Here is a 12,512-nt window from a genome sequence, read left to right on the forward strand (position 1 = left end):
ATCCCCTGGAACCTATTACAGTAGTGCAGTAGGAATCTTTTTTTTTTTTTTGGTGGCTGGCTGGTACAGGGATCCAAACTTTTAACCTTGTTGTTACAAGGTGGTGCTCTAACCAACTAAGCTAACCAGCCAGCCCAGAAATCTTATTTTCTTATGGATCAGTAATACTTTTAATACTAATGATCCAATGAAACACATAGCAACTGATTTCTAAAAGCTATGGAAGCAATACAGAGAGAATGTCATATTAGAATATGATACCCTGATATTTGAGAGATATCCTGAGTTGATAGTGGTATTAATATTTATGGATCCTGGGAGTACGTTTGACATAGAAATGTCGACTTCTTATATATATATGCTTTGGAAATCTGTAACTGCAGCTGTAGGTCAAGAGGGAGCATGCTAGTGTCTTCACCTTTTTGGTAAAGTTGCTACTCCCTAGGTCAGTATTGTCCATTGTCCAATAGAAATATAGTGTCAGCCATGTCAAAATATATATAAAAATTTTTTTTAAAGAAAGTATATAAAGAAACGGGTGAAATTAATTTTAATAATTAACTGAATATATCAGAACATTATTTAATAAGTAATTAATACATTTTACCTGCTTTGTGTTTTGGGTTTTTTTTTTTTGACTAAGTCTTAGAAATTCAGTATGCATTTTATACTCACAGCACATCTTAATTTGGGCTAGCCACATTTCAAGTGCTTAGTAGCTACATGTAGCTGGTGGCCACTATAGTTGGTAGCTCAGCCCCAGCTAACACATAGGACTGATTTCATTTGTGGCATAAGTCTGGACCAATAGCATAGGATTTCAGGAGTTTAATAATAATTTCTGAGAAAAGTTGTATATTTTGAGAAAAAATGTTTTGCTCACAGATTATCTTCCGAATTTTTACAAATCAGAGTTAAATGGTACTATCCCCCTTAGAAAACTATGTTTGGGAATTTTCTTAGAAATAGTGACCTTTTCATTAGGGTATTCAGCTCCAGCAAACTTTGTGATGCAGCAGTTCTTTTTAAAAATTTTTTCTAGATATCAACAAGTTTCTTTGGATGGTCCGGATTGGAGGGAGCACAGACACAGGCAAACATATTAAGGAGAATGACTATTATACTTCAACTGGGGAATTCCGAGTGGACCGTGAGGGTTCTCCAGTGCTGCTCAACTGTCTTATGTACAAGATGTGTTACTACCGCTTTGGACAGGTCTATACAGAAGCCAGTGAGTAATTCATAGTAATGTTAATAACAACAGTGATAATAGTGTTTTCCATATTGCCAGGTATTGCTCTAAGTGCTTTATATCTATAATTTATTTAACTCTCACAACAACCCAAAGGATAGATACTAATATTATGATCACTTTATATATGAGGAAATTGAGGTACAAATAGGTCACTTAACTGCCCAATGTCATATGCCTACTGGCACAGTCAGGATTCAGACACAGGCCATCTGGCTACGGATTCTGTGCTTTTAATCATTACTTTTTATTTTGTCTCAGTGAAGGATATTGCAGTCAAGAAAGTAATGAGGAGGATAGAATGAGACGAAGAACTTTTCATTTCTTCAGATGAATACATTGAGAATAACTTGATCAGATTAAGTTTTTCTTTCTGACTTCAATTCTTGGTTCTTCACTAGGGAGAATTTCTAAAGTGGATCCAGGCCTTTGGCTTCTGACAGGTTCTTCCCTGATCCATGGAAGGGTAACTAGTATGTTACAGAGGCCTCTGGGTGACAATCTTAGGAACAGAGGGGCTTGGAGGTCAGCTCCCTATCTCTTAGAAGAGATAAGCTTCATGGACTGTGCCAAGCATCATCTCAGACAGGACTTGAGTTAGAAAAACATTTGATTTGCCTTTACTACTTCTCTGCAGACCCTACTCTCTAACTAAACAGTAGATGAAGAATAACAATCTAGTAGATGACATACCAAATCGATTTACTTTCTCTTTAGGAAATCAGCACTATAGAAAGTGTGTTCTTTTCCATCCCTTTCTAGAGCGTCCACCAGGCTTTGACCGTGTCCGAAATGCTGAGATTGGGAATAAAGACTTTGAGCTTGATGTCCTGGAGGAAGCGTATACCACAGAACATTGGCTCGTCAGAATATACAAGGTGAACGGATATTACACTGTCTCAGAAAGTAGCTCTTATGTTTGTAGATTGGTACTATTACTTAAAAAATGGGCCACAAGTTTCTCAAATAGGGTCATTTCTGATTACACCTATGTCTGAAAAGTACCTTATTACTCACTCAGAACTTTACTGTTTATATCTTAGATTGTTTCTAGGGAGTAGACACTCCAGTCTGCTGTCAATTTGGCAGTTGTTCCAGTGATATTTTTCTGGTTAGGGCTTGACTTGACATGTTTCAGTGATTATCAGGCTTGCGGGGAACAAAAGAGAAAGTTCATGTGTTTGTGTTTTTGAACTATGTTTTCTTCTCTCCCACTGAAGAATTTATAGCACAAAGAGTCACATAGTAGTATATTATATCTCTTACATAAGAAAAGATTGAGAACCCATGGTCTATGTGGAGGGTAGATCATTTATACTGCTCTTCACAGAGGTACTGTTCTCTGAAAGGCTGAGCAGAGAGTAGCTCGTTTCTAACCATGCTCATTTATTCTCAATATCAAACCAGGCAGCAGAACCCAACATAATCTGTTCTGCTGTGGGTCAATCCATTTCAGTAGAAAAGCTGTCCAAAGTTGACCTGATTGTAAATATTAAATTGACATCTTTATGTTGCAGGTAAAGGACCTGGATAATCGAGGCTTGTCAAGGACATAAATGTCACGTCCGGCTCTGATATGTCTTGCACCAAGCACGTCATATTTAGGACGCTGAAGACTTTTTTTTTATATGCAGTTTATAAGAACAGAGCTGTATGGCTTTAGAATTGTCTGGAAGTTTTGCCCTGGGCAGTATGGGCTGGGCCAAATGGAATGATTTTTATAATTCTGAGCAGGTTACCAAATGGAATGTCATGGCTTTACTTTGGTCAATTAAAGGGGGGAATTTTTTTTTTAATGTGCCTTACTTGTTTTGACTTACAGTTGATTTGAGGAAGGCAAAAAGTTTATGCTGGGCTGATAGGACAGATAACAGACCTCATCCATGCTTTTGGTTTAAATGAGCCAATTAGGGACATTCTTTGTCTTTCAAATCAGGAATACTATCAAGGACTAGTTCAAACTCTATATATACAGACAATTTTGTCATACTTTTTGCATTGCAGCACTTAGTACAATGCCTTGCACATAGTGGCTGCTCAGTTAATTTTTATCAAATGAAAACATGTTTGTGGGACCAGAGGAAAGCCATTTCTGGGCAGGAAAGGCAGTTTTGTTGCTGTTATGTCTTGTTCTTAGAGGCTTTTTGACTTTATAAGGGACAGAAGGTGGCAAGCCAGACCTGATCTCAGCAGTACTCTTTGATACTAACCAGGGTCCCCCCCCACAGTGGCAGGGGAGGGAAGCAAGAATAAATCAAGTGTGACTAAATTAGCAGATCTGAAGACTCAAAGAGCGAAGTTATTGTTTTATCAGTGGAGAGGAAGAAACTCCTCTAGCATTATATATAGAGCTTGATGGTCACTAGATGTTTTTGAATTAGCTTAAATACTGGTATAAGCATACATATCTATTTGAAATTTAGCTTTTCAATATTCTCATTTATCCATGACACAGTAGCTGGCTCTTTGCTCATTTCTAAAGAGTATGCACTAAAACTCTTGTGGTTATTCAAAGGTGAGCTTCTTTCTCCCTTAGTCTCAGCCTACTTGTTGTTATTCTATACAAACAATAAGCTCCTTACCTGTTTTTAAACACTTGTCAAATAAGATATAAATTAGAAGTGGAAAGCATTAATATTAGCAGGTACTTAGAGAGCAATGCCAGTCTGATTGCAAGAAAAGAGAAAAACTTTTTAAAATGTTTAACTCAAAAGCATAGTGGTCCCCATGGGAATTTAATGTCAGTACAGTCTTATGCTTAGTATAGTAGGACATGATATGTATTTTACAACATAAGATATACCAATGATGTATATAAACCCTAAGTCATTAAAAAAATATAAGGTAACTGTCTAGTGTTACCTGTTTAAGAAAACAGAAAGAATGATATGACTTTTAGGTAAGTCAGAATGGTACTTCTAAAAGATATGCTTGGGCATACTTTTTTTTTTTTTTTGGTTTTTTTTTTTTTTTTATTTTTTTTTTTGTTGTTGTTTTTATAACTTTGGGTATACTTTTATACCCAGGGAATTTAGCCTTCCAAACCAATTTATGTACCGTGTGCTTCAACTTCGGGTGAGATTTAGATTTGATATAAATTTGATTTACTATATGTAAATACATTACTTGACTTATATACATAATACCTCCCTAGTGCAAGAGGTTATTCTGAGTTTTATTTATCAATATGATTAATAGCAGTTAGAGATCATTAAAACTTTGGGTATACTTTTATACCCAGGGAATTTAGCCTTCCAAACCAATTTATGTACCGTGTGCTTCAACTTCGGGTGAGATTTAGATTTGATATAAATTTGATTTACTATATGTAAATACATTACTTGACTTATATACATAATACCTCCCTAGTGCAAGAGGTTATTCTGAGTTTTATTTATCAATATGATTAATAGCAGTTAGAGATCATTAATCTTCCTCTCCAGTATAAATGGAATAACCCTTTAACTTGTCACTATAGTTGTTGCTCTTATGATTTCAACTTTATTACTTTCTAGGTTATATGAAGGTAAACTTTTTCAAAATTCACTTTTCATTTTCACTGTTAAAGTGCACTTAGTATAAAAACAAATGATTCTAAAAGGCAACAATGCTGTGTTTTCCACTCCCCAGGGGCAATGATTTTTAACTCTGCTGATTATTACATTACTTATTTCCATATCATTAAGTAACTTCTTTCATTTTGCTACATCTTGTTGTTCAATTTTAGGCTTCACTTGTTGACTTTCTGGTGTGGAAACTGAGGATTTAGCTATTTTTTTACTATTCTTTTTTTTTTTTTGGTGGCTGGTGGGTATGGGGATCCAAACTCTTGACCTTGGTGCCTTGGTGTTATCAACACCGTGCTCAAACTAAGTGGCCAGCCTCACTACTCTTCTACTCCCATCGATACATATATTCTTACCATCTTATATTATAGTTTTAACTGTAGTTATATTCTGTTACCGTTCTGATTTTATTATAATGATCTATTTATTCTGTTTAGTTCTATGTAGTAGTGTAGTTCTATTATAGTTATAATTTAGGTTATATCAGTATTTAGTTTTTATCTATGGCTATTCACAACTAGACTGTGTAGTATACTGTTACTACTTTTCTTTTCCTGTGTGACGTTTTTTAGGAAGTTTTTCATTTGTTCTTTGTACTTATCACTAATTTGTCCAATTCTCCTTTATTTGTGCCAACTTCCTTTTAATGTGTTTACACATTAGTTTTTCATTCTTAGAGGTGTCTTCTGTTTTGGTATGTTCCAATTTGGATTGGTGTACTCTCCAGGTTTGCTATGTACCTCTTAGATTGGTATATTCTTTTGTCATATTGTGTGTTAGTCCCCTGACATTTTTGATTTATCACCTCTAAGTACCTTCCTAAGAAAGTGTGTGTGGGAGATAACTTTCTTAAGGTCTCGCATATCTCTTGTCACACTGCATTGATAGGTTGACTGGGTATAGAATTCCAGGTTGGGAATAATTTTACCTTAGGATTATTATGAAAACATTGACTCATTTTCTGTCTTCCAAATGTTGTTGAGAAATACAGTGGTATTCTGATTCTTAATACTTTTTCATGTGTTCATTCCCTTCCACCCTTACACCAGGCCTCTTAGATCTTCTGTCTGTTGTGTTTTGAAATTTTTCCAGTGATGTATCTTTAGTAAGTCATCCGTTGTGCCAGGTACTTTGGACTTGTATGTATGGAAAGTTAAGTTCTTCGGTTCTGGAAAATATTCCTGCCTTATATGTGGATTCCCCCAACTCTCTGTTTCTGAAAAATAGATTTAGATGTTGGACTTCCTGAATTAATCTTTTAATGTATTTTACTCTTGTATTTTCTATCATCCTTCTAGGAGATTTCCTCAACTTTATTTTCTAATCTATTTAAAATAGTTTTTTTCTTCCTGCTAAAATATTTTTAATGTCAAAGAGCTTTTTTTGTTTGAATTTTCCTTTGTTTTGACATCTTTCAAATTAAAGACTTTCACAAATTCTTGGTTGTCTGCTCTTTTTAAAGAGTGGGACCCTAAAAAGCTGACTGAAAGTTCTGTTTTGGGGGTGGGTGAAACCCACATCCTGTGGTTTTCAATCTAGTGTGATCTGGTTAGGCTGTTACATTGGAATATCCCTGATATTGGTATCTTTAGATTTTTTTCTCTTATATAAAATTCCTTCAAGAAGGCTTGTCTATCATCCTCCTCAAGGATATAATCCAGGTTGTCAGTTTTCTGGGTTTAGAGTAGGGAAAGAAATTTTACAGGCTCAACCTTCAGTGTCTAAATTTAAACTTAATCCCTCTGTTTTCTGTAAGGTATCCAAGCTTTTAACTGCCTAATTGTCCAGTTCAGACCCATGTATTTACCCTCTCAAGCCTTGTACCAGCTTTGGGGAGGGGCAGTTACTTGGGTGCATGGAGGAGGGAGGGAATGTGGAGGCCTGTTTTGCTTCTTATGTCAACTTCCAACCTAACCTCTTTTTAGCCACACTTTCACCTCCACATTCACAGTTACCTGGTGGCACCAATTCACCTTGAGCCTTGGGGATTTCTGCTTTTCTGCTTTCCCATTACTAGCTTTGGGATTCACCTTTATTTCATTTACTTTTCATTTAAAGTCTTTTCCACTTTCCAAAATTTTGTTTCTTATACTCTATTCCTGTGGGTTGCTGTCTTTTAAAAATTTATCCTTTACTATTATTTTAGTAAGATTTTGGAAGGGAACAGAGGCTATTCATTCTCATATATGCTATTTTTAACTGGAATTCTGCCTGAATCTGTATACCTTATTTCAGGTTAAAAAGATATGTCAGTTCCATCCAGATATATAAGAACTGCAGATCCTCTTCCTTTCTTCATATTTTTAGTGAGGAAACTAGAGAAAATGGGGTAAACGATCTAGAAAACTTGCCTTTTTTCATTTCGTGAATACTAAACCATGTCATGGTTCAAAACTTCACACATAAGCATTTGAAGTTTTGTTCTTGATTTTTGTCTCTGACTTTGCTTCTTTAATACAGGTGTACAAGTCTGGTGTAACACCAACATATTTTGAAGGGAACAGAGGCTATTCATTCTCATATATGCTATTTTTAACTGGAATTCTGCCTGAATCTGTATACCTTATTTCAGGTTAAAAAGATATGTCAGTTCCATCCAGATATATAAGAACTGCAGATCCTCTTCCTTTCTTCATATTTTTAGTGAGGAAACTAGAGAAAATGGGGTAAACGATATAGAAAACTTGCCTTTTTTCATTTCGTGAATACTAAACTATGTCATGGTTCAAAACTTCACACATAAGCATTTGAAGTTTTGTTCTTGATTTTTGTCTCTGACTTTGCTTCTTTAATACAGGTGTACAAGTCTGGTGTAACACCAACATATTTTTTAGCCCTCTGCTGGTTGGGAACCCAGAGGTTTGGGCGCCGGCCTGGGCCCTTCCGTTTCTCGGGGCAGTTTGGCCCCGCCCCGGGCTCCTGCCGGCTTTTGGGGCGGGTGGGGTGAGAACTGGGACTGAGCGAGTGGGGAGGAGGGGCTGCGGTAGACATAGTCTTCCTACCTCCGCTAGCCCAAGCTCCCTTTCTCACTTTCCCAGACCCCCACCTTTCCCACTCCTCACCCAGTCGTTTGCCCAGTTCCTCAGCACAGCTATTACATTTCCTCTGAGGCCTGAGGAAGGCAGAGCCTTCGCTGTGCATGGAAATGGGGATTGTGATTTACACCACAGCTAAAAGGACCTGGATAAATATGGATGAGATGTACAGGGGAATCATGGCAAGAGGCAGAGCTCACTGTCTTTCCACTCATGCCCTATCGTTTTTGGATTCCTGCTTTTTACAGCTGTGGTACGGGGTGGAGTCATGGCAGTGCCCTTTGTGGAAGACTGGGACTTGGTGCAAACCCTGGGAGAAGGTGCCTATGGAGAGTGAGTCTGAATCCTTACGCCTTGCCTTCATGCTTGCTTTAGTTTTCTGTCTGTTGTCTTGTCTGAATGCATATTCGTGTTGCTGGAGTTGTTTATTCTAATACACTGGCATCTTGGAAAATAGATCTTTATATTTGAAGTCCAAGACTTTTTGGCAACTGAAGTTACACAATCTTTTGTAAGAATTAATTTGTTTCTTTTTCTTTCTTTCCTTTTTTTTTTTTTTTTTTTCGTTTTCTTTGTAAAGAGTTGGAAGAGACCTGTGAAGTCATTGTTTCTCTACCCACTTATTCTGTCTTGGGGTTTAAGCATAGTGGTTAAATTAGCAAATGAACAGAATCTGGAGACGGGCCTTCCAGGTTCCAAATCCTCACTCTTTCACGTACTGGTCATTGTTTTGTGATTTTAGGCAAGCTTCCTAATGTCATTGTGTACCTCTATTTTCTCATCTCTAAGATGGCAATAATAGTGTCTACCTCATAGGTACTTAGAAGTTTCTACAGGCGTATATAGTATGGGATTAATAAATGTTAGGTAATGCTATTAAAATTGTATGAATCGAACAGGTATGTGTGTGATGTGGCCTAGAATTGCTATTATCCTAATTTAGTTTATGTTATCAAGCATTTAGTAAATAGCTTTTGTGTGTACGGCATAATGACGTCTTTGGGGTGTTAGCTATTGTACTTCACATTTCAGAAAGGAGTAGTATCTGTTGAGTACGTAGCAGAAATCATTTCCTTGGTTTCTCCTTGGTGGAGAAAGTAATAAAGGTAAAATAGACTTGGTTGAATCATGTGTAATCTTGAAGTTTTAAAAGAAATAGAATTTGAATGTCTGTAATGTTATAACTCTTCCTTTTCCTTTTTAGAGTTCAACTTGCTGTGAATAGAATAACTGAAGAAGCAGTTGCAGTGAAGATTGTAGACATGAAGCGTGCCATAGACTGTCCAGAAAATATAAAGAAAGAGATCTGTATCAATAAAATGTTAAATCATGAAAATGTTGTGAAATTCTATGGTCACAGGAGAGAAGGCAGTATCCAATATCTATTTCTGGAGTACTGTAGTGGAGGAGAGCTTTTTGATAGAATAGGTATACAAAAGATTTAAGATAATTATTCTACTAAATGAGTTTCTAAATTTGTTCATTGCCCTTTCAGAACACCTTATGCAATAGTGAAATTGGAGTAAATTGTTTTTTGTTTGTTTGGTTTTTTTTTTGCAACTTGTGTATTACCACATGAAAGCATGTATAGTGACAAAGAAAACTCTTTTCCCAAGTTATATGAGTGATTTTGACCAGGATTGCTGTTTTATAGAGTCTAAGAATGATGAACTGTAGTTTCAAGGTGAAGTATATCATAAATGCAGTGTGATACAATACTGTTTGTATAACTTTTTTCTTTGTGGACAATCTAGTTATATGAAATCATTGTATATATTTACAGATACAAAGTAGTAGCACGTTGTTATATTTCCTCTTCATTTAAGTGAAAATTGAGAATTTTCTAGGATTGTTTTGTATATATTAAGTAAATTCTGTTTGCTACTTAAATGTTCTATGTAGATTCAAAGGATTCCTATCACAGAACACTGAGAAGTACATATTCTGTGGCTCTAAAATTATTACTTAAAACAATTATATTAACACCTAATTGATTACTAGAATCTCCAATATGAATCTAAGGAGAGAGTTGAGGGTAAAAGAAATGATGAGTTCATGAGATAGATCAAAATGTAAAAAGATAACTGACAAAAGAACATTTCTTTATAAAATTATGTTTCTTTAAGGAACTTCACAGACATTCATGGTTTTGTAGTGTGAGAGAGTAAACGAAGTTTTAATCTGATAAGTATTTAGTGAAATTGGCTTAGATTTGCCCAGGCTTCCACTTTGGCCATTAAATTTCAGGAGTGGGCAAAATACTGACATAGCATTTAGAAGAAATAGGAGAGAATTTGGAGGATACTAAATCAGGGTTAGTATCAGAGTAAGCAGGGGCTTTCACAGCATGGCTAGCATTCTTGATTTGGATGATAGTTTGTTGTTTCTATGTAATTTTCCTGTGATGTTAGTTTACTTTTGCCATTTAACAGATGGGAAAATGTGAGTTATTAAGTACTGTATGTGTTAGTGGACTCCTAAATCTTTTGTGATGCCTGATTTTATTCTTATAGAGCCGGACATAGGCATGCCTGAACAAGATGCTCAAAGGTTCTTTCATCAACTCATGGCAGGGGTGGTAGGTACAGTTGACTTCTTTCCTTTTACTTACAGTAAGTATGAATTAAGTTACTAAATTCTGGTGTGTTTTTCTCTGCCTCCCCCTTAGGTTTATCTGCATGGTATTGGAATAACTCACAGGGATATTAAACCGGAAAATCTCCTATTGGATGAGAGGGGTAAGTTTAACATTTTGTCACTGCCTCTGACATTATTTTAATACAGCCATACAAGGCAGGATTAATCTTTTGCATTACCGAAATTACACGACAAAAAATCTGAGAAGTCAAGGAAAGTTGGGAACCTCAGTGTATTTGGACTTCTCAAGTCTTTAATGATATAGTTGTGGATGAGGTAGAGAAATCTGACTTTGATACAAGGGTAGCTCACTAGATGAATAACTATAAGAATAGTCTTAAATAATTTTTTAGTGCAGTAATAAAGGTAAATTTCTATTAAAATACTTTGGATCTTAACCTTGTCCTGTTCGCCCTTTTTTATTTATGACTTGGATTAAAAATGCAGGAAGTTTAGTTGTATTTTATGGGTGTCATAAAACTGAGAGGGACAAATAGTGAAAGTGTTAGCTTATAGAGTCAGTATCAAAAAAGATGACAGAAATGTCAGTTGTGTTAGGCAGTGGTTTTTGCCTGTATTGTTTAATGCTCTATTCCTAGCATTAGACTAGTGCCTGGCAAATAGTAGGCTTTCAAGAATATTTATTGAATGAATGAATGAATTTAGCAGACCAGAGAGGTGGGTTAGATCTAACAGAAAAATCTAAAGTCCAGTGTTTGTATTCAAAAAAATAACCAATATGAGGGTACTTAAAATGGTTCATGGAAAAATGGAATGAAAAGATAATACAGGGGCTAGTCGGCTAACTCAATTGGTTAGAGTGTAGTGTGATGACACTATGGTCCAGGGTTCGGATCCCCATACTGACTAGCCACCAAAAAAAATAAATAAAATAATACAAATCTTTCCATGAACTTTTTGAAGTACTCTTGTACCCTTGAATGGCATATTCTTGGCAGCAAAACAGGTTAAAAACATTTACTAGGCAGCAAAGTTAATATTAGTTACCTGTGTGACTTGGTCATAGAAAAACTAAGATGATAATGTCCAGAATGAGGAAGGTAGCAGTCCAGTGCTACTCTGGTGAGGCTATACTGGAAATATTGGATCCTGTGAAAAACATGTAGACCACTGAAGTACTTTCATAAGAGAATGACCAAAATAATGAAAGGGCTATAAACTATGCACAATAAGAAATAATTGAAGGGACTAAGGGGAAACTTGCTAATTGTAAAATATGGTTCTTTAGAAATGTGGGTGAAAACTATATGGAAGCAATTTACATTAGTACAAGGATGATCCCCATTAATCTATTCACAAACAGATAGGTTGCTTTGGAATATAGTGCGTTTACAACATTAGAGCCAAACACTGGATTATTAATTATCAGGGATATTGTAAAGGGAATTTAAACATTGCTTGGTTGAACCAAAGTACTTGCAAAACCTTGTTCAACTCTGAGCTTTACTTATCTAGCCTTATGAAAATTTTTTCATTTTCATCAAAATTTCAGTAAAATTTTATATACACAGAAAATTTGGTGTATGGGAAAAAAGGAACTATAGGATAGTCTGTTGATGAATCCTGAGAAATGACAGCCCAGCACAAGCTGTGAGGATTTGTTTTGCTTCGTTTTCATGCTGTTTCATTACTTTTTGAAGGCTAATAGCCTTGATAGTGTTATACTCACTCCCTCCCCTTCCTTTTCTACAAAGCAAGTCCTTTTGTGATTAAATGCAGGTTCCAAGCTACACAAAACTCTGGAAAAGGATTACTTTTCTTAAATATGAGAGGAAGTGTAGCATAGTGTTACCACCTTGAGCTTTGGAGTCATTTCAACATAGGTTTGATCTAGGCCACCTCATGCTAGATGTGTGGCCTTGGGAAGTTGCTTAACTTCTCTCTGCCTCACTTTCCCCATCTATAAAAAAGGGATAATAAGGGGCCGGCCTGGTGGCGCACTGCTACAGTGCGCCGCTTGGGAGCGCGGCGACGCTCCCGCCGAGGGTTCGGATCCCACAT

General features: G+C 36.1%; 2 protein-coding genes across 3 annotated transcripts in view; both read left to right on the plus strand.

The window, feature by feature from the left end:
* STT3A (STT3A, subunit of the oligosaccharyltransferase complex (catalytic)) overlaps positions 1 to 3,052 on the plus strand; it is a 30,407-nt gene extending 27,355 nt beyond the window's left edge. For both annotated transcript variants that reach the window (XM_008593301.1, XM_008593300.1), the window contains 3 exons: positions 1,043 to 1,231; positions 2,015 to 2,130; positions 2,770 to 3,052. In XM_008593301.1, the coding sequence (XP_008591523.1) occupies positions 1,043 to 1,231; positions 2,015 to 2,130; positions 2,770 to 2,808 (344 nt within the window). In that variant the 3' untranslated portion in view covers positions 2,809 to 3,052. The remainder of the gene's footprint in view (positions 1 to 1,042; positions 1,232 to 2,014; positions 2,131 to 2,769) is intronic.
* A 4,982-nt stretch (positions 3,053 to 8,034) lies between these two features.
* The window catches only part of CHEK1 (checkpoint kinase 1), a 35,207-nt gene continuing 30,729 nt past the window's right edge, over positions 8,035 to 12,512 (plus strand). The window contains exons 1-4 of the mRNA XM_008593302.1: positions 8,035 to 8,186; positions 9,058 to 9,281; positions 10,367 to 10,431; positions 10,522 to 10,591. Of these exons, the coding sequence (XP_008591524.1) occupies positions 8,122 to 8,186; positions 9,058 to 9,281; positions 10,367 to 10,431; positions 10,522 to 10,591 (424 nt within the window). The 5' untranslated portion in view covers positions 8,035 to 8,121. The remainder of the gene's footprint in view (positions 8,187 to 9,057; positions 9,282 to 10,366; positions 10,432 to 10,521; positions 10,592 to 12,512) is intronic.

This window comes from Galeopterus variegatus, unplaced genomic scaffold, assembly GCF_000696425.1.
Source record: "Galeopterus variegatus unplaced genomic scaffold, G_variegatus-3.0.2 Scaffold8979, whole genome shotgun sequence".
In the NCBI taxonomy this organism is placed as follows: domain Eukaryota; kingdom Metazoa; phylum Chordata; class Mammalia; order Dermoptera; family Cynocephalidae; genus Galeopterus; species Galeopterus variegatus.